This window comes from Nyctibius grandis, chromosome 14 (genome assembly GCF_013368605.1).
Source record: "Nyctibius grandis isolate bNycGra1 chromosome 14, bNycGra1.pri, whole genome shotgun sequence".
Classification (NCBI taxonomy): Eukaryota; Metazoa; Chordata; class Aves; order Nyctibiiformes; family Nyctibiidae; genus Nyctibius; species Nyctibius grandis.
The window spans coordinates 10,503,438-10,525,685 of NC_090671.1; the positions used below are offsets into that span (position 1 = coordinate 10,503,438).

General features: G+C 39.3%; 1 protein-coding gene across 2 annotated transcripts; it reads right to left on the reverse strand.

Annotated features, from left to right (window-relative positions):
- Positions 1-144: 144 nt before the first annotated feature.
- PIWIL1 (piwi like RNA-mediated gene silencing 1) lies at positions 145-19,039 on the reverse strand. Of its 2 annotated transcripts, none has more exons than XM_068412811.1 (20): positions 18,955-19,039; positions 16,660-16,777; positions 15,770-15,910; positions 14,026-14,260; positions 12,796-12,917; positions 12,047-12,127; positions 10,912-11,109; positions 10,422-10,533; positions 8,374-8,494; positions 7,626-7,743; positions 7,350-7,464; positions 6,205-6,392; positions 5,528-5,600; positions 4,986-5,186; positions 4,574-4,677; positions 3,995-4,065; positions 3,310-3,463; positions 2,249-2,374; positions 1,005-1,152; positions 145-261 (listed from the first exon to the last, which is right to left on the reverse strand). In XM_068412811.1, exons 1-20 carry the CDS (start codon positions 19,037-19,039, stop codon positions 145-147), a joined length of 2,628 nt encoding a protein of 875 aa, XP_068268912.1. The 2 variants fall into 2 exon arrangements, with proteins under 2 accessions (XP_068268912.1, XP_068268911.1); XM_068412810.1 differs by having other exon boundaries at positions 15,770-15,899; positions 16,631-16,777.
- Positions 19,040-22,248: the final 3,209 nt, after the last annotated feature.

The following is a 22,248-nucleotide window of genomic DNA, read 5'->3' on the forward strand; positions in this document are numbered from 1 at the left end:
CCCCAACTGCGCATGCTCATTATCCCATGCATATGTCTCTTAGACAACAACCAACAACAAAACCAACAAAAAACCACACAAAACCCCAGGTAATTCTACATTCCCTAGAAAGGAACTGCACAATTTTTTATCTGGTACTCAACTTCAAAGATAGTAAAGTCTGTCTGAAAGCAACAGGTTTGGTTCTTTGTGAATGCTCTGACCGACAAGGAAAGCCAGTTTATGAGCATACTGGCAAGGAGCCGGTACTCTGATAACACCCTGCAGAAGAAGAGGAAAAAAAAAATAATTATTTTCAAGTATTTAAAGAAGCATGCATTCACTGTAACAAAGAAAGTCCTGGAATTCAAATGTTTGGATACATGTAAAATTTGTATTTCCTGTATTTATGCAATTTGTGAAAACAACATTACATACACTCAACATATTATAAAAAACGTGCTTTATGGAAGAATAGGTGCAAAAACCTCCCAGTTCCATTTCCCTCCTCACCCCAAAAAGGCCTCTTACGTAGATTTATATTTGATGCTGGATATCACAGAAGATGTGACATGGGAAGTCATGTGAAATATTTATCATCGCTAAACCGACAAATCTAAAGCACGCCTCAGGCATGAGCTGACTGTGTGCTGGTCTTGGTATGCAACAGAAGCCTTAAGGGAAATGGAGGAACACGGTTCCACCTCCATACAGAGAAGTTAGTATTTCTGCAGGTAAGAAATAATCATTTCAGTTTTGCTTTTGACATAGAATTTGGGAATAATACTCAAAACAACAAGTATTTTCCAGTGAGAATAAAGATGATTTTAGTCTTCAGACAGATCATGTAATTATAAAGCGTCTAGTTCTCAAACCACCACTCCAGGAAAAGAGGCATACTTGCAGGCTTTTTGGATTGGCATGGGTAGAAAAGGATACCTTTTTCTACCTTCTTGTGTGTTGTTACTGCAGAGATGCACAACCTTAGAAAACAAATACTATCACTTCCCAGAGGAAATACTTACCGACCAGTTATAGTACATGTGGCAAAGTTTGTAGGTTAAACGTTGTAGATGATCTGGTTTCAGTTTGCTAGTGTCATAAACTACGTTATAATGAGTGGGCGAAACACTACCACTTCTCACTGCCTGACTCACGATAAAGAAATCATACCTGTAATAGAAGAAACAAAACCCCAGGAGTCTGATACAGAAAGGGCTGCTTTTCTTAGAAAAATGCAAATCCCCACAAATTTGTCTTACTTATTTTCTTCACGTCACTTTAAGCATATTAAGTAAACCCCTAAAGTATGCCTATGCTTTGGTCACAAAATAATCCGTTTCCTCTATTTCTGAAAGTCTGGGAGATCTGGAAGAATGCAAATAATCTTATCACAAGCAACAGGTCTGAAGACCATGAAGGTCTTAACCATTCATCATATACAGTTTTCCCCTGATAACCACCCTGCACACATACTTAGCTTATGCTCATTTACTTTAGCACCTCGAGCCATGTTTGGCTGTTTGTCATCTATCACAACACTTGGAGCACCTGCAGCGAGTTGGTAAAATACAAAACAAGAAAGGCAAAAGTACCTATCGGAACTGAGCTCTGCCACAGAAGACGGCACTGTTCCCTCATGCTCCAGCATCCCTTGACTAAAGCCAAACCTTTCATCATGAACTGAACAAGCTTTGCATTTCCCACACACACGACCCGAGTTTCATGGAGTGTGACTTGCAAAACCGCTCAATACTAAGTGTACGTGTTACCTACACTCGTAATCGTACAATTCTGAGTCTTCTTCTAGCAACATTCCAACCACCAAAGAATACTTCCAACACTTGCTCATAAAATGCACCCTTTCAAAGTAACAAAACTTAGGTGCAATGTCAAAACTACAGCCAGACAGAATTTCATTTCAGTTAAGAACAGCTGGCCAATCCTATTAGTAGTCACTCATTCAGTACTAAACCTTTAAAAAAAAGAAACACCAACAAGTGAAACACACAGACACTTAAAGTATCTCTAATACTCCGATGTATACAAATGCTACATATTGGAAACCATGAAATAATTGCATATTGAATTCATAAAATTTAAGCTTCTCCATTTCTTTTATCTACACATTCACTCTGATTTCTTTTCAAAAGGACAGAAGTGTGGAAAGTATTCATCTACCTGATCCCACAGTCAGTTTAGTATCGGATATACTTCCTTTACGATCAGGTTGCCAGCAAACAGAAGTGTTACGTCTGTACTAACTTACCATTCTGGTCTGGTAACCTCCACATCAACAACAGTACCAGGGGGTGGGTTTTTAAGTGCTCCACCAGAATGCGCGAAGAACCTGGTACTCACTCGTTTCTTCACAACTATCACAGTAAGTCTTGGACTAAAATAAATGAAAATAAAATTAAAAAAAAACCCAACAAACTACGCAGGAAACAGCACTGAAACTATTTCAAGGCAGATTCTCTAGAGCTTCAAATTAAAAGCAATTTTAGAGTTCTCCAGGGCATTAATTTCACATATAAGTCTTCACTAATTCATTGATTTAAGTTAAATAGGACATTGTTCATAACTTTAGATTTTTAGTTTCAGGTGCAACTTTGGTACTATTTCTCACCAATCCAGCTTATATTTAACTTCACAGGGAGACACAAAACAGACCACAAAGGGATCTTCTAAACACAGATCTGATTTCTGCTACCTCTCTACCTCATCTTTTCATACAGAAAACACCGTGTTTTAACAGTATTTTTGGTAAAGAGCAAGCCCTTAACAGAAGCTAAACAGAAGTAAGCACTTCAATTCCTACTAGCTGTTACTTGTTCTGTGCTCCGCTCGCCTGCGGTGTCAGGAAATATTTTCATTTTTCAGAGCAGATTAAGAAACCAAGTCACTGCAGTTGGTAAGTTTTAAAGCAGAATGTTGAAAACTGCACAACATAAGTGACTGGACAATAGCTAGTCCTTTCAGGAGTGGAAAGGAAAAAATGGACCTACTGGACACACGTGATAGTAATCAGGCTATGATCAACCAGTTGGAAAAAAGTATTAATTACCATACGCATCAAGAATGCCTCAAGAGTATATTGGTATACATGTGTATTGAACAGGCATGTGGTGTGTGTACTAAAAACTTTTCCTATTATATTACAAGTTAGGTATCTCAAATCACATAAATCATCATCAGAAAAGCAGTAATCTGAGCTCAAGTAAAAATAAATGATGAAAAGACAACACAATCTTCATTTCTAACCACTTTTTGTATCCCAGTGTATTTTTCTTACAGTATAAAAAAGAGGGTTGGTGGAAACAGACTTACTTGTAGTCTTTACCAAAGCTCTTCAAGCAATCCAGAAATTGAGGCACTTCATAATTAACCAAAGTATGTAGTTGTCCATCTCCCACACCATCACGATACACAATAATACGAGAGGGCAAATACTTATTCCACTTGAACCAGTCTCTTAGAGCAGCTTAAAAAAAAAAAATTAAAAAGAGTAAAAGCTGTTAGTTTTGATGACAATTCATTCCAAGAGAAAAATGGATTTTTATTACTGGAAAAACAGCAGTAAGTCTTGAAACCTAAGGTCCTCAACCCTTCAGTAACCTGAAACAGGTATGCATCATGATACACAAAAGCAAAGGGAATTCTGGTTTACCTGTGTATCGACACAAAAAGACAGACCCTAAGGAGATCATTTACTCTGCTGGCCTCTCTCACAGCAAGGAGCTGTCATCCTTTAAATCCATCTCCTTTAAAGCATTCTTTGAAGCACATTGATAAGTAGTATTTAATTATTGTCAAGAAATACGGGAATCAATGAAAGAATGTAGACAAAATGCTATTAATTTTCAGCAATATTTACAACTGTATTTTTAATCTGGTTTTATCTAAGTGCAAGCTGGTGACGCCTGCCCTCAAGGCAGCTGAGGACGTGTGTTTTGAGAAAGCTAAATTGTCTTTCCTACATCCGACTCAACAAGAGCAGAAAGCCTTCCCTTACTTTGCAAGCAGACTTTGAGCCCATCCACAAGTTCTTGCCCACGACTTTGAACTGCACAGCGGGAGAACCACCTGTGAAGAACAAAATAAAAGATGACCTTCAAAGCATTTCCCAGGTTTACTTCAATGAAGTTACGTTTAAAATAGCTATGACCACTTAGTCTTTATGGGTATTGTGGGTCAATGCAGTCAAGCAAGAGTTAGCGTACTATGAGAATATTTCCCCTCACAAAGCCCCCAGCCCCTGTGGCAGACAAACGCCTTATCACCACGTGCAATTCCTCTCCTTCAAAAAACTCTCACACAAGTCAACTCAGAAGGCAGAAGAGCCTGTCACACCGATGCCCTCTATTCATCCCAGCCCTTGCCCCACCATTTTCCCCCTCTCACAAGCACTGTGGAAGGACAAGGCTACTCCTCAAGGGATGCAGTGGAAAAAATAATTCACAATATATAGTTCTTATTAACAATGTACAGTAACAACTTGGACACTTTCATGAGGGCCCACCACATTCAAGCTACTTTTCAGTTAAGGGAAAGATAACTATTCTTTTTTTTTAATTTGGCATTCAAATCTTACCTTGTCATTGTTTGATTCAGGCTAGCGACAAATCCTGCAATTGACCGCTTTCCAGACACAGTGTCATGGTAACAATCAATTCCCACAATCATCACCTGCTTCAGCTTAAAAGGAATCAATACAGAACATGCATTAGTAAGTGAAGACATGCCAAAGCACCTATCGTCTCCACCCTATAGTGTAACAAGATCATGACATAAGCTGTATGGTTTCAGGACACTTAAGTAAACCACGGGCACTGAATTCTTAATTAAATGTCTCCTTATGTCACATTTAACTTCATGCCTCTTCTCACAGACACAAAACCAACTACACAAAGAATACTCAATTTTCTTTTTTGGGGAAAAAGGCTTGCTTTTTAAATAAGGCTCAATAAAGAAAACAGTTACCATTTAAGAAAAAAAATACTTACTGGGATCTCAACACTCCAAAGTTCTCCACCCATTTTACAGTTCATTTGTAAGGCAATTTTTGCTGCTACAGACACAGCAGTCTGAGGCTTGCTTAAAGTGCGAGCAATCACACACTGACTTGGAATGGGACAATCTGTACATAAGTATTTCTTGATAGCATCATACTTATCCTTTCGGGAACTAGACAAAATACAAACTGCCTTTAAAGAAAAAAAAAAAACATGTTTTTAAGAAGCTGCATTCTCAGATTTATGTAATAGTTGTAGTTCTTGAGCAAAAGTTTCTTGAGCTCAAGAGAAATATTCAAACGTTCACAATGAAAGAAAGACCTGTTAAGTTTCAGTGTTTGTATTTCAGAGCCAAGTACAAATGCTCTTTTCCAGAAGGATACACATAGTTTGGGGTTTGAACAGGAGTATCAGCAGGCATGTAGTAGATACTCAGGAGCCAAGAGTTTTATTTCTGAGAATGAATCCCACTAGTCTTGAAACAACAATTACAGAGATTAACATGATTTGGAATTACAGATTCAAATACATACTATGTTCGTGTCAGGGGTAATACTTCGCTGTAAAGCCCTTAAATAAGCTTCCGTTCTATCTTCTACTTCAATCCTGAAAAGGAAGAGAAAAAATGCTTACAGAAAAAAACAACCAACAGCTATTGAAACTTCAGCAAAGCTAAATGCTCATTATGCATCAGTACTATATGAAGTGTCACATTTATAGCTATTAATAAACGTACAATATTCACATATTTGGAAGATTAACAGGAATCATCCCCAACTCAGGCTTCCAAGAGCAATGAAATTCAAACTTAAAAGCAAGCACAGGTACTCAAAGGAACATATTTGCAATGAGAACAAATCAGAATACACCCAAAGTCAGCAAAAAAAACATATATTCCTTTGTGCATTACATATAGCTCTACTTGAGAAGGTTTTGCTCAATGACTATATGTCTAACACTGTTTGGTTTTGGCATGCTTTAAGCCCCAGTCAAAGCTCTCACAAATAAAAGCATGAGTAAAAAAATCAGTGACTAGAGAAAACTGAACAATTTGCATACTGAAAGCAACTTTGTTTTATTAAAAAAATCTCACAGAAGTCAGTAGTGTGACATACTATACTAGCTCCTCATTTAACAGCCTAAGCATGCTAACAGATATACCTCAGTAAGTATAAAAGGATTCTTCCATGAGCTTTCTAAAGACACTTACATGGTTGCCTTGTTCATTCGGATACCCATAGATGGTGTGACTTTAAACAGATTTTGAAGCAATGTATTAGCAACATCATAGTTGCGCCGTGTGTATATTAATAACCAGTTGTCCAGAGGCTTTGCACAGATTAAGGGGACTCCCCTACTTTCCTTTGACCAATCAGCAAACTGAGGATTGTAATCAAACTGTAAATAAGAGATGGGAGAGGAAGAAAAATCAACACCCTATGAAACAAGCTATACCACAACTACTTCCTGATACATTTCAAGAACAGACTGTAACACTTCTGCCTGGAACAAATGACTTGATTTTTATCTGTTCTTTTACTGCTATTGTCACTAATATAAAATAAGCTTTATCTAGAAAAAGATATCTATTTCCCTTTCAAGAAATCCTATACTCTTCAAACGTTTCATTTATAATTATGCAAAGACACTTACGATTTGTAGCCCAGATAAGCACAGTTTTTGTGCTACAAAAGACTACAAAGCTGTAGCTGTTTATGCATTGACTTATTTTTCTCCCATTTTTCTTTTTAATAAGGTAACTGCTTGAGGAAAAAAACCATTATAAAGAAGATATCAGATGTTTTCAATAACAAAAATAAAAAAAGCCTTACCAAATACACAGATACACAGAACAAGACACTGTAAAATGCCCTCCTCCATCTAGCATCCATTCAAAACAAAAGACCGACCTCTACTATGACTTAATTGAAATCCTAGGCATTCATACTGGAGAGTCACCCCACCTTTGAGTGAAAAGATAGGGCATGTGTTCTATCTACTGGACCGAAATAATTAGTGGCTTTTCATTTGAAAGCCTTGGTATTTTAATAAATGGAAACTAGTTAGAAACATCTCTAGTCTCCTTGTTTGTGTATCTGAAATTACTTTGTTTAGACAGACACTTTTGCAAGGAAGACACTACTGTAATGCAAGCCAGAAAAATCTTCAGGGGTTTCTAAACAGAATTTATGAACAATTTCAAGAAGTCTGCAAGTCTCCTGTTTGGACAAAGACTTGTGTATAACGTTTTCACTCATAATCCTTCACTTATAAACAAACAAGTAGTATTTCTTTCCTTAAGAACTTGCTTCACCAGTGAGAGACACAGAAGATTATAGAAGCTGTTTTATTTACCACATTTCCTGATTGAAAGATCTTTTCTCCTCGAACAACTCTTCCCGTAAAGGATAATAAATTAGAATCAAAGCTTAAACCCCAGTCTCGGAGTTCCTTCTGAACGTTGTCATCTCTGTTTAAAAACAAGATTTAAATTAAAACATAAAGAAATTTGTTCTTGCTGAGAGTTTTCTTTTTTTAAAAGGAGTAAGATTTCCAAAGTTTGTTGCAAAAAAGAAGTTTATTCTACAACTTTTTCAGGAAAAAAGTACAGAAGATACTAAGGTAGCATACTTTTGGATGTAGCCAATAAGTCTTCCAATCTCACGTTGCCTTTGCTCAGGTGGCAGTCGTGTATGAATAGCCAAGTCTTTCATCACATTAAAATCATTACGCATCTTCTCAGTTAATCCTGTTAACAGCAAAATCTTTTTCTGAGTAAAAGTTAGACTAAGGACTAAGAAAAGTAAACTTGCAAGTCATGCAGATTAACTATGCATGTACTGCAGACACGTATACTGGTGTCAGTAGTAATCAAGGTTTTCAGTTGCTCCCTGTGCATATATTCCCATCTGCACAGAAAAAAAAATTTCCGTATTTTTGCACTTGAGAGGAAACCACACAAGACATGTGGCTCTTTATTTACATTTCCAAAGCAAAACAAAACATTGCTGAGATGGACAGGCACTGCTGGCGCAAAGTAAGTATCTCAGAGAAAACTACATATTTATGTCTCTTACAAAATTATCAATTTATAGTAAATTTCTCTTTTTCAACAGAAGTTCTACTGCCAAAAAACTACAAGTTATCAGTGGGTCAATGCTGAACACCATACGTAAAGACTATGCAACTTCAAAATCCCTCAAACTTTTTGGCCTCATTTAAATATCTAATCTTTCAGCTACAAAACTTTTTTCTAAACTCACATTTATACAAACAAAACATTACTACTTAACTTGGCAGGAGGCTGCTGTCAAACCACCAGTTCCAGTAGGCCATTATGGTTTGACAGATGCTTTGATATGAACAAATGCTACAGTACCTGTTAAGAAGCATAGCTCTGGAATTAGAACCACAGATACTGGCATCATGGTTCCTGTCTTCCTCCTAGACTGACTGATCAAGACAGGCTGGTTCAAGTCAGTAATTTCTTGATTATATTGCTGCATTAGAAATATATATTGTATGTTAGTTTATTCATAACAAACACTCAGTTTTCTTCATCATAACGCTCACTTTAGAAAATTAGTATTTTTCCTAAAACAAACAAAAGCAAAACAATTCAACCCTCCTGCAACCTTTCCTTCCATCTGGCAAGAGCTGGTCTGTCTAGCAGTCACTAATTTAGTCTAGAAAAACAAACACCACCCCCTCCCCCCCAAAAAAGGCAACACAAGCTGACATTCAACAAAAATACTTCATAGTTTAACTTTTTCTTAAAGAGAACCACACCTCAGCCCATCCAAAGGATAACATTTAAAAACAAAAAAGTGAGATCACAGCAAAGGCAAGAAGGCAGGAAAATTTATCCTTTATAAAGTCTATTCTGACCTAGAATGGATAACATAAATTTTGCTTCTAGCTTATTAAATCCCATCCATTTTACAGTGGAAACTGACGTGCAAAGATTTCACAAAGACAGTGGCAGCCCTCAATGGTAGAGAAGGTTAAGCTATGAAAGACATACATAAACTTTGTTTCAAAGAACCAAAAGTATTGAAGAGTGATTTCTCTTAAGATGGCTGTCCATATGTTCTACCTCCAGTAAACTATCAGCAAACTTGCTGAGGGTACACTCTGCCCCATCATGCAGATCATTAATAAAGACGTTAAACAGGACTGGACCCAGTACTGGCCCCTAGGGTACACTGGCCTCGAATGATACATCGTGCCACCAATCACCATCCTCTGGGCCGGGCCATTCAGCCAGCTGTCAATCCACTTCACCCTCTGCTCATCCAGCCCACACTTCATCAGCTTCTCTACAAGGTTCTTATGGGAGACAGCATTGAAAGCCTTACTGAAGTGCAGGTAGACAATATCCACTGCTCTCCCCTCATCTACCAAGCCAGTCTTTTCATCATAGAAGTTTACCAAGTTGCTCAAGCATGACTTTCCCTTGGTGAAGCCATGCTGACTACTCCTGATGACTTTTGTCATTCATATGCCTGGAAATGGTTTCCAGGATTAGCTGCTCCATCACCTACCCATGGATCAACGTGAGGCTGACTGGTCTGTAGTTCCCTGTGTTGTCATCCTTCTCGAACTTCAAGATAGGAGTGACATTTTACTTCCTCCAGTCCTCAGGCACTTTTCCCTATCACCACCATTTTTCAAAGATTATTGACAGTGGCCTCATAATGACATGAGCCAGCTGTCTCAGGGACTTGTAGGTGCAACCCATCAGGGCCCACGGACTCAGCTATGTCTAAGTTGCTTAAGTATTCCCTGACCCGATTTTCTTCCACCAATGGTACGTCTTCCTGGCTACAGACTTTTCCCTGGCCTCTGGGGCCTGGGAATCCTGAATGGCAGCCTTGCTAGTAAAGACTGAGGCGAAGGCAGTGTTCAGTACCTCATCTTTCTCCACATCCTCTGTCATCAGGGGCCCTGCCTCATTCACAGCAGTGGGGTCAAATTTTCCCTAGTTTTCCTTTTGTCACTTACGTACAGAAGCCCTTCCTGTTACCTTTAACGTTCTTGGCCAGATTTAATTCCAGTTGGGCTCTGGCTTTCCAAACCTCATTCCTGCCTGCTGGGCCAATGTCTCCGTATTCCTCCCAGATTACCTGTCCCTGCTTCCACCTTCTGTATGCTTCCTTTTTGAGTTTTCCCAGGAGCTCCTTGTTCATCCATGCAAGTCTCCTGGCATTTCTGCCTGACCAACTGCTCATTGGGATGGACTACTCATGCCGAATCACACTGCGTAGGTTACTTACTGCTCTCAGATTACACAGTATCCATTAAAAATAAAATTCTATTAAAGAAAATTATGAACTACAAACCCATGCACCATAAGAAACCTCTAACAGGGCTCTAACTTTTCAAGTTAAAAGCACAATGCACACACTGACAGTTAAGTTTCCATACCTTTTTGTAGTAGTCCACGTAGCTGATCTCGGAACCATCTGCTTTTCTAAAGGTACACTGTGGATTGGCATCCCAGTCGATGTCATCAACTCTGTATGTTCTGTTATTGTACCTAAATAAACAATTTCATCAGTTTTTTTTTAAAAATCTTAACTCAAATAGAAAAGAAATAAAACTGTAGGATGAAAAAGTTAACAGCAATACTCATGTAAGTTGAAAGTTTTGATCCTATCAGCAGCAGTAACTTCAAGTTTTCAATTGTAACAGGCTATCAATTCTACTAAAAGCTAAACTGCAATAAAACCCCACGAAAACAGAACTAATCCAGTATGTACTTCCTGCTTTTGTAAATGCTGTCACCTTGATTAGTTTGCTAGCTTGACAATGATATCATTTTCATGCTTTCTGTTGCTTCATTGTATACTTCAGGACATGGAACATCCAAAAAATAAATAGATCTCTAAGATAACAGGAGTCCAAAGAGACTTACTTTGTAAGAACAACTAAACCTATCAGCTCTTTAGCACAGGCATCTCTAAATCTTTGCTCTTCAACCTGGTTATACAGCCTGTACATAAAATCCAACACTGTTTCACTGCGAAGAACCTTATGGCTCACATCTACACATAACATAATACTTTCCTCAGACTGGAGAATAGAACTTGTGAAGCCCGGCCAAATCATCAACCTGCCAAAAGAGAACACACAGAATCTCAACATGCTTTAAAGTATCTCTATTCTCACCCCTTGAGTTATTTCTGTCCACTTTCCCAGACACTAGAAAGCAGTCAAGACAAAAAGAAACCATTATCCAAATATCAACAAGCTCCTGAAAGTTAAGAAAACCAAAAGTATTTTAAATCCACGTATCTTTAGTCAAGACAAAAACATTAATTTAATGATGTAGCAATATAACGGAACTGAAAGAGAGGCTGCCTGAAACCCTAAGAAATCCATTTCATGCTATTAGTCTTAAATATCTTAAACACAAAGTGTGTGGGTATTCCAGACACTTTAAAGAGAAAAAGATCAGTAGTTTGTCTAGTAGAACACTGTCCAGTTTCTTCCATCAACCAGGTTATGTAGGCTAGGTTAAGCAAGGAGTACACCACAGCCGTGTGATGGGGCTTCCAGTCAAATTCAAGCTTACTAACTTGTGCAATAGGCCCAGGGCTAGCCAGAAGCATCAGTCACATTGTAGGGGATCCCAGCAGGGAACAGGTACAAGACAAGACATGACGGCTAGCAATAGGTGAGTTCCAGAACTACCCATCCAGCGGGGTATGGACAGATACGAATTTACATTGCAGATTAAAAGGCCTTCAGAATGAAGGCTGGATGCTCCTCAGCTTTAGAATTAACATATTCAGAGATCTCAGCCGTACAGACATTTAAGCAAGGTTTCTGACATTGGAGTAAAATGTAATAGAAGAACACACACCGGTAAAGAGTAATGAGATCTTACACATAGAAGAAAGCAAGTTAGGAGAACGAGGTCTCACGCTTCCCGCGAATACCAGTTTTTAAGTCCATGGTTTATTACAAGATAAACCACCAGAGCAGAATCAAAATATCATCCTTTCTCCCTGCACCCCTCCTAAACCTGAGTACCCCTTTTGCCAAACCTGTGATTAGGGATGCTGATTGGGTCACTGGGGTTGTAATAATTGCGTCCAATCTGCTGCAAATTCAACATCTTCAAAAGCCTAGAAGTTGAAATATGGATGTAATTCACCATTATTATTCAGTTTATCAAACTCTACATGGTCCCATCCCTCTGCACAACCTCATTTTTTGTTCATCTGACTAGATGGAATAGTCATGAACGTCAACTTTTCATTAAACTCAATTTAGAAAGGCCATAGACACTTATTAATGACAATTAATCAGTTGAGAATAACTTAGCATACAACCCAACCCTTCACCAACCAGCTGAAGGTAGCAGTCTAAACAAGCTACATTTCAGATGAACCAGGTAGCCCAGGTACCAAGGTTAAGTGGACAGACTACAGCAAAAAACGTAATTTGCCAGGTTAAGGTCCTGCACTACTATTTGCTTTAAGAGGCAAATCCACAGACACAAAAGGAGGGCAGAGATAGGACTAACCGCCTACAACAGTTAGCACTCCAGTGCGAATTTGCTTTCTCAAGGAAATGGTATAAACTCTTTTCACACTAACATGCACCAGAAACATGCATGTAACTGCACATTAAAATATTGCCAGATGCGGTTGGGCACATCTTAATGGTAGCTACAAAGGCTTAAAAATTTATATTTGTGATATTGATTTGTAGTCCATTCTTCAGAAAGAAAAATCTTGAGGCAGATATTTTTAGAATGACTTCTTATAAAGACATAACTTGGAAAGCAAACCTTCTAAAAATGATGTTGTAAAATTGCAGACATGTAGGTGAAGTAGGTGGCAACTCATTAGTCAACGTGATTGTTATCTTCACACCATCTCCATTTCGAGTCCTAGTAAATACTTCAGTAACCTGAGAAAGTGAAGTCAGGTTAATAAAACTAGAGTCAATCGGGGCTATATCTGGACTTCGCTCCATTAATATTGAATTGGACTTGTACATTAAGATTCTAAGTAATAATTCAAGACTTAGCTGAAACAGGTATTTGATTTGCTACTATGGCTGTAAAACACAACCTAAAATGCTTGTTTCATTTGGGTGAAGACGACTAATGGAGTAGAATGGAGGCTATCCCCAAAGCAGCTGAATTCAAGATGAAGACAGGGAGATCACTTACCAATTACCATCATGGAAAAACGACTCAACTTGAGAAAACAAACTTAATATATTGCTAATTAATATATATTTAATTACTGATTCAGGTACTGGCAGGCAAAAAGACAAACATTAAAACACATAGTGAAACCATCTTCCCCTTCTCCCTTTTCCAGGCTCAACTTCACTCTGGACTCCTCTGCCCCCTCTGTTAACACCACTGGTTACACTCAGTCCCTTCAGTGAGGCAGTGAGTGGCACAAGGGGCGGAGGGCAGGGATTACCATCAGTACATGGCATTTTCCCTCTACCACTCCTTTCTTCTCAGATTTTTGTTCTGTTCTGGCATTTTTTCCCCGTTTTTAAATACACAGAGGTGCCATCAAATTTGCTGATGAGCTCAGCTTTGGTCTGTGGTGCGTCCACTGTGAAGCTGGCTGGAAATGGCTGTGTACAGCACAGGGCAGCCCCTAACCTCTTCCCACACATGCAAGGCCGGGCCCCTCCAGCTACCAAAACCATGCCACATACACCCAATACATCCACCCTTTCAGTTATGTTGGATGTTAAAATATAGAAGCTATTAAAAGATCTAAGCAGAAAGAAAACGAAAGGAAAAATACTGTCTGTACTATCCACTCCTGTGCAGAGGATTATTCTAGCCTGCAGAACCTAAGCATTAGAACCAGACGTTTATTACCAAATTTCTCTACACAAGCAAATTAGCTGGTACTAATATATCCAATCCAACTAAATGTTGCTCATGGGACATCAATTCTCTACCTTCACCCAGACCAGTAAGCAACAAGAAGCATCACAAAATGCAACTCAAAATAAAAAATAAAATAGCATTCTCATATCACACCTTGTTCCCTAGTTTTTTTGGCAATAATAATATTGATCCATCAAATGCATGTGTCTTTCCAATTATCTCTTCATGCCGAAAAAGCAAAGCTGATCGAAGACGGCGTGCTTCCATCTCAGGACTATAGCCAACATGGTACTGATATAAAGCCCACTGGGGTCGGGACGTCAAAAGAAAGTAATTTGCAGTTAATTTTATCATATCGCCTGAAGAACCTAAAATGAGAGGCAAACATCTTAGCAGTTACAAGATTTTACGAGTATATAGTAATTCAACAGCTTTGAGAAATTTTAAAAAACTAAGGCACTCAGACAAAGATTATAGAGGTCAGTTGTGTTCTGCACCTGTTTTAGCTCAGTAAGCTACAGGAAATGCTCACACAGGCATAGTGTTACCATAGACACTCACCCAATTATTAAAGCTTTTTATAATTCCTTCAGTTGTCAGGAAAATTCTCACATCAAATGAGGTAAGCATTTAGATCAGTAACCTGTCTCCCAAAGGATTAGTACCAGGTACTAGAGAGACGAATTTCCACCAAAACACAAACCACCTTTGGGGACAAATTAATCTTTCTTTACATGAATCATAAACATAGCAAAAAAGCTAACAGAGTATCAGTAACTAGAGAGATCCACATTCCCATTCGTATGTGACAAGATGACATTTCTTTTGGTGTTCCAAGAGTTTTCAAACAAACAAAACAAGCAAACAAAAAGACCATAACAGTAAGAACTAGCCCTAGATCACTTACTTATTTAAAGTATTTCTACCTATTTCTTCATGTCTCATTTCAATTTATTTTAAAGACATGAGTCTAATAAAAAAAATACATTGCAGACAATTATGGATCATTCATTTAATCTGGTTTTCATTACCCACTTTTTCCCATCTGAAATATAACACCTCAGATGAAAACAAAAACATCCTACCACTCACAAAGCATGTATATTATATTGAAAACTGTACAAAGCTATAAAGAGAAAACAAGAGGCCAGCAATACAGCTGCCTACTAAGTGCAGCAATTCATGGTCTACCATCAGCACAGCTCTAGATCAAAAATCTAGGTGAGAAAGAAACAACTTTACTGCTTCTGGCCCAAAGTGATTTGAGAAGAACTAAGCCCTACTATTCCTGGGCCCATGGCACGTTCCAGTTATCATTCAATTAAGCAAAAGTGGACTACAGTTGCTGCTATATTGTTGTGATGTCTCACAGAGTCATTTGCAATACAAAACTATTATCATCATAGAACCTGCACTGTTGAACATTAACAACTGCATTCTAGCAAGAAGGCAGGACCATCATGGCTGCTTCCTTTTACCTCTTTTCATATGCATGATGTCATCTCAAGGAAAGAAGCATATCACCTTTTATTTAAACGAAAAAGTTCCTTCAGAAGAGGTCTCAAATTCCACATTTACTAGAAGATCTTTACAAATGTGGTTAGGTCTATGTGTTACAAACTTCTAGAAGCAAACCTACAGAGTCCTGAAGAGTCCTGCTTGCAGAAGTGGACATCAGGAACATACACAGATCATCACTTATGTCTAAATAGTTGCAATTTAAAACACTACACATCTTCTGTCTGAAGCACTTTGCTATCAGACATGTCATTTTACTGTTCCTCTTCAGATTTTTTTTTTTTTTTTAATTTGGCTCTCTAGGGGATACTAAAAGCAGAAACAAAGCAAAACTATTTTTCATTTCAACTTGCTTATATGTCTATAGTTTAATCTGAACATATGAGTTTTTGATTCTCGAACATGCTCTATGGCTTGCCGAGTGGTTACCCCGAGGTCATGGAAACCTCTACGACGTCCACCCCATTCTGCTACAGACAAATCCTGAAATCCTGACGAAATCTGTAATCCTATTGTTTTGAAATTTGAGGAAGAGGAAGAATTACAATCAAGTTTTATATACAAATAAGAATTAAATACAATTCAATTTTGAAAGTCAGATATAACATTTCATGATTTCTCTTGTTTTTAAGTTTCAACTTTTGCTATGTAGTAAATTCATTTTAAAATAGCATTCAGGTAACACATTAGCTTCATAAGATTTACAGACAGTTAACTAGTAAGCAAATAGAACCGCTCACTAGCCAGATGGAATAAAGATGTAAACCCTCCAAATTAATAATCTCTTCTGCAGACACAGGGAGGACAGATCTTTCATTTCAGCTCCAGCTGGAACCAAAATGTTTAAATACACTGTGATGTGAAATAGCTAAGAAAGTTTAATTTCCTTATTAGGATTCAAGAAAAGCAATGAAATATCAAAATGAAATTTACTATTGGTATTCACACAACTAATTGTGACAACTGCTTTCTAATTTCTTTTTTAAACTATTTTGATAGAGGAGATGGTACAGACGGAGAACAAACTTAAGGTAGCTTCCACATTTCCTGGTTCAGTTATACTGCACCTTAAAATGACAATACTATCATCACAAGGCATGTACAGTGAACTTTTCCAAATCTTAGCAATAAATCTCATTTTGAAGAGAAAAAATAGAAATACAGTCTAAAGAATGCCTTAATTGCATTCTCTTCAAAACACTTGGTCTTGTGGGCAATGAACTTTTTCACCCCCTCTGACCTTCTGGCCTTCCCCCTTTCTGCCCTTGTGGAACACTCTGAGGGCCACTCTGTCGTCCACAGCTACCAGGTTCTTCTGATACTGATGGACGAACATATGGCTGCTGAGGTTGCTGATGGCTGGGCAGCTGACTTGGCAAAGTCTGTTCTATGTGCAATAGTTGGGAACAACTTTTTTCTACTGCAACTGAAGAAACAGCATACTTCCAAGAGTACAGCAAAACAAAGTCACCAACCAAGTACAGAATACTGAAATACCCAACTGTAACAGTTACATAAGGTTAAATCTTTTTTTTCCTATATAAGTAGCAGACTTTTTACTCTGTACTTCAAACTCCAAAATAATGGGGTTCAGGAAATATTTTTCTAAATTAATATTCATTTAACTAGTAGTAAATGCAAATCTTCTCTTTCCAAGCTCTAACTAAAACTTCTGGACTTGTCATTTTTAACAACCCCTCTGAAACTTCAAGCAGCTGACTACTTATTTTATAAAAATATCTTTTGTAATTTTAGTGTCTAGTGAATAAATAACATTAAAAAGTGTCATGCCTGGAAGGACTGCAACACACAACCTTCAGCCACGAGCAATCCCACAATTCAAAGTTTCACATTACTGGATTGCAGTCTGCCCCACAAGTTAGTCCCTCCAGGAGTAATCAAGTTCTCTAAGTGTAAGCAAGCAAGAGGCCAATATCAAGGATGATCATGAAACATGAGCTAGAAGGCCAGCCTGGCGCTAGCAGCAAGAACCCCCTGAAACAGTGTCACACAACCTGCCAGCAATCCGTCCTGGAATTCCTCTATTCCTTTGCTCTCAGAGCTCTTGCTACAAGTCTTGTGATTCCCATATGCATGTTCTGACACTGAACACAAGATCAGTAACTAAGCAGGCCTCTCTGTTTTTATACTCCCCACCTTATTTTTACACGTTATAAGAGTTGTCAAAAGTATACCCTCTAAGAAGTCTGTAAATACCCATAAGCATTACTGCAAAGACTGAATGTACCCAACCCTAAAGAGTATATGTGAAAATCATCAGAGTCCAGTACTACCACAGTAACAGCATATTATCACAAGTTTTGTGCTCCCTGTAGTATTCATAAAAGTAGTTCAGAAAAGATGAGTTCTGCTTTGCCGTTCTCACCTATATTCCATACTGGTCCCTGAAAGAAATGGCAATGTCACCTACACGGATTCTCTAGACCAACAGCTAGGCACTGAGCCCTGCTATCCTGAGCTGACTACACTCCTTTCCCAGACATTAATGGATTAGAGCAGAGCTTCATATCAAGTCAAACTGCAGGGAGAGATTATGCTGGGGTAGGGTTCACTGTATGGGTGTGGGGAAGGGGGTTTTCAACAATCCTATCCTTCATAGAACTACAAGATAACTCAGGCTGGAAGAAACCTCAGGAGGTCTCTAGTCCAACCTCCTGCTCAAAGCAAGGTCAACCATGAGACTGCAGAACCTCAGTGGGCAACCCTTTTCAATGCCTGACTGTCCTCCTCATGAAAACATTGTTCTTTATGTCCACTCGAAACAACTCTTGCTTCAATTCGTGCCCATTGTGTCTTGTCCTCCCATCATGCACCATTATGAAGAGCCAAGCTCCAACTTCTTGGTGTCATCCTTAGAGGCTTAAGTCTCCATGTTGGGAAGACACATTTCACTATTTGAGAAACAGAATCATAAACTACCTTCTATCACGATTTTAACTCATTTGACACTGGCAAAAAATGGACTAAGAATATTCCTCCAGTCTAATCACATTCTCAAATGAAAGACAGTTATTTATAACTGACAAATTTGAGGAAATGCTTTAAAAAAACTCCACGTATGTGGCAGTGGCTGCAAATAAAGAAGTTATCAGCCATTTTCAAGCTACAGTTCAAACAGGGCACATATGCAGAAAACAAGCCCTAAAACTAGTTCAAATGCAGAGGCAGAAAGCCCTTGATATTAAAATTAAAACCAACAGGACCACCTGCCAGACCCAGGTTGTGCTCAAATATGCATCAACAGCAGCACCAGCCTAATATATTCTGCTTCTCTGCAGAGTATCACAGTGGACAAAGCAGAGTATGAAAACATCTGTATGCTATGACATACAGCTCTGTTACGACAACTGTAATATAAAAGAGTACTTGTTTGTATGCATACAAAAATTTCCTTAACAAAAAGGAGTTCATACAACTATACACCTGACGTAATAGATACATGCACAGATATATCATCTAACATATATACCTGATATTAAAATAGGAAGTAGTTGAACTATGACATTTCAAAGCCTAGCTGTGCTAATTAAAAAGAGAACCAACTTACAGCTGCAGCTCCTACAGAAGGAATAGCAGTCTCCTGTCCTGGACGTCTTCCTCTTGCTCTGGCTCTAGCTCTTCCTGTCATCTTCTCTTCTAAGATAAACCACCCTCAGCATTAGTGTTCAATCTTCTCCTTCCCCATCCTTATTTCGATAAATATTACAAGCAACACTATTGCATTTGCCCTTGTCTGGTTTCAACTAGTTCAGTAAAATAGAACCTCCTCTGCAAACTTCCCTGCTCTTGGATCTCCACACTAACACAGCCACAACAGGTAGCATGGGGAAGATACCGCTTCTTATAGCCAAGTTAGAACCGACTAGTACAGGCCACCACAAATTCTGAGGCTGTGAAGAAAGTCAAATAAATCGGAGAACACTGCAGGATCTGCAACCTCTGCCAAGTATAACTCAGGGCCTACTGTTGTTACTTTCAAATTACACTTGAGACTCAATTCAGATTAATTTGTTATGTTACTCTAGGAGCAGCACACACTTCACCCAAAGCACACGCTAACCCTTACCACCTGGTCAGCTCCCCAATGATGAAAACTGGCCCCAGACACCTGTCCATCCTCTCCCTCCACAGTGACCCTTCCCTTCCACGTGGACACAGCCCTAACTTCTCCGCCAGCCTTGAGCACTTCGCGGGTCAAAACCCGCTCCCAGAAGCGCCCCCCCCCCTCCACCACCAGCCCTGTCGGGCCCTTGGCCTTACCTCAGCCTCCCACACCAGCGATACACAAGAGGCCGTCCTCTTCATGCCGCCATACGACGTTGTTCACGCTACGGTCAACAGCCAGCCACTCTCGCAGCTGAGGGTGCCCGCAAGCAGGTCCCCGGGGCCCAGGTACCGCCGCGCCGCTCGCCACGTGGCTGCTGGCCACCCGCGCTCCACCCCCCGCCCTCAGGCCTCCCGCCCCGGGTATAGGCGCCAGCCCTCTACACGGCACGCGCGAACGAACGGCGCATGGTGGGAACTCACGCTCTCCCCCCGATTGGCTCCTGAGGCCCGAGCGCTGCCGAAGAGTCCCGAAGGGCGCAGCCGAAGGCGGCCCGAGCGCAGCGCCTCTTCCTGCCCGGGCGCTCGGGCGGCGGCCGGGCAGGCTGTGGCGCGGGGGCGCGGCGCCCCTGGCAGAAAAGGGCCCCTGGGGCACCGCCAGCCCGCTGCGGGCCTTCGTGCCCCGGGGTCGCGCCCCTTGGCAAAACCGGGCTGCTGAGTGGTGTTTGTCACCTTTGTGAGGGGAGAATTTTCCCGCTAGAAATTATTTCCTCCTCATCCCGCTTCTTGCTTGAAAAATAAATTTAAGTTAACCAGAAGGTGGAGCAATAAAACAAGAAATAAAACTCTAGTTTCGGTGAAGGACTGCGTTTGTCAGCCACATGTACAACAATGTCGCTTAAACTTCTTGCTCTTTTCCAGAGATGGGCAGAATAAAGACAGAATTGTTGGCAGTGGACACAGTGTGCACAGAATGGAGACTGTCGCAGGAATGACTTGACATAATCCAGTTAAAACACATGAGCAACCATCCTTCTACTGAGATAGGTTCTTCAGCAGACTAGCAATCAAATAGAAGGAAAAAAAGCACTTTTTTTCTAAGTACCAAGGCTGGTTCAATTGCTATGATTGTTACAGAGAATCACAACTTGTATTTAGATACTTCACAACAGAACTAGCAAATCTTACGACTTGGAAGTAAGCGGCATTAAGTGGGAATTAACTCTGCATGCAAGTTTCTCCATGTTTCCGTGGAAAGACAGGGTGTCTAGACAGCACCAAGGCTTAAGTGCACGTTTCTGTTGCTTCTGAGTGTGCCTTTGCTTAAAGATTAGATGGCTGTGATGCATCCGGAGACACTGACTTCAAGGGACAGGAGATATCATTATCTAATTAAAACCTTACCTTTATAAAAGACCAGTCTGATCTCATGAGGTCATTTACAATTTTTCAGGTACCCGCAGTGAATAGAGGACAAGGTTCCTTTTCCTTGTTCTCTGTTATTCCAGGTAGAAATGGGTGCCTAGCGTTAACAATACTTAGCATACATAATACAATACCACTTTTTGTTTGATTTACATTGTCAGTTTGTGCTTAAAGCTAGTTTTGTTATGCTTCTCACTGGTGTCAGCATAGCAAGCCACTTAGGAAGCCAGATTCTCTTTTACAAGTTAAAAAGAAGAACTTTCGAACTGTGGAAGTGTGGATATTGCTGCTTAAAGATAGCTGAAGTACTTTTAGCATGTGATTTTTGTTATTCACATTTAAATATTTAACAAACTTAATACATAACACTTAGATGGGGCATGTTCAGTGCTTTTAAGAGCACTGATTACTGCTTGCCAAGGGCTCTTCACCCACAGTGGGAACTTTTATTGCTCTGTAGCCTGCAGAACTCTCCAGTGGGTCAGAGGGTTAAAGCTACAGAAACACAATATGCAATTTTCTTGGCTCAGCAGTATTTAAAGATGAACAGAATATAAAGATGTTGTCAAAGTCATTTACGTTATGTAAATCATGAGAAAGCAGAATGTGTGTGTTGGAAATAGTTGTTTGTTTATTCATTTAAAATATCTGCTGTACTTAATGTTTATTTTTTTATGCCAAATTCCTTACATTTCACTGCAGAACTTAATTATCTTTAGATGGGAGTTGTTAAAAGTACTTAATCAGGCTGGCTACCTACAGCAATTCCTTATAAAGTGAAAATAAACATCAACAATAAGCACCCTCATTTTTATACGTGGGTTGTCAGACAGTTAATTAGTACTTAATGAAAGATAGGTTCCGATTTTGTTTTCACAGTCTTTCAGACTTGCTTTTTTTGACAATTCAAGCCCAGTTAAAACTGTGACTCTACAGGTAGGCTTAATGAATTTGTACAGTCAGAGGGGATGTGGAAATGGCAATGCACCATTGCAACAGGTGCGTCATGTCTTTAGTCCTGGCTGGTTACTCATAAACACTGAGAAAAACAAGATTTTGAAAATGGTAACTGTGTGCATTTTATTTTTTCTGTGTTGCCAAAAAAACTACCAATGCTGGACTTCAACACATCGAAATATCACATATGAAATATTTTTTTCACAGCTACTTGGCTTGCACTTTACTTTGATGTTTGTTTTACCCATGATGCAATTGTTTTTGCCTTCTGTCTCCTGTTGCTACAATAAGCCATTTCCCATACATGTCATCTCCAAAGGGGAAAAGACAGCATGGAAACAGAACAAAGAAAACAGAACAAAAGAAAATCAGGGATTTTTCCAAAGGCCCATTTGATGTACAAGTATAAAC

Excerpts from the sequence above, each read along its gene's own strand:
- PIWIL1 (XM_068412810.1), bottom strand. The coding sequence starts at position 19,039 with ATGACAGGAAGAGCTAGAGCCAGAGCAAGAGGAAGACGTCCAGGACAG. Across the intron at positions 4,066-4,573 it reads CTGAATCAAACAATGACAAG|GTGGTTCTCCCGCTGTGCAG; the intron begins GTAAGATTTGAA and ends TGTTCTTCACAG. Across the intron at positions 1,153-2,248 it reads GAGGTTACCAGACCAGAATG|GTATGATTTCTTTATCGTGA; the intron begins GTAAGTTAGTAC and ends CTTCTATTACAG.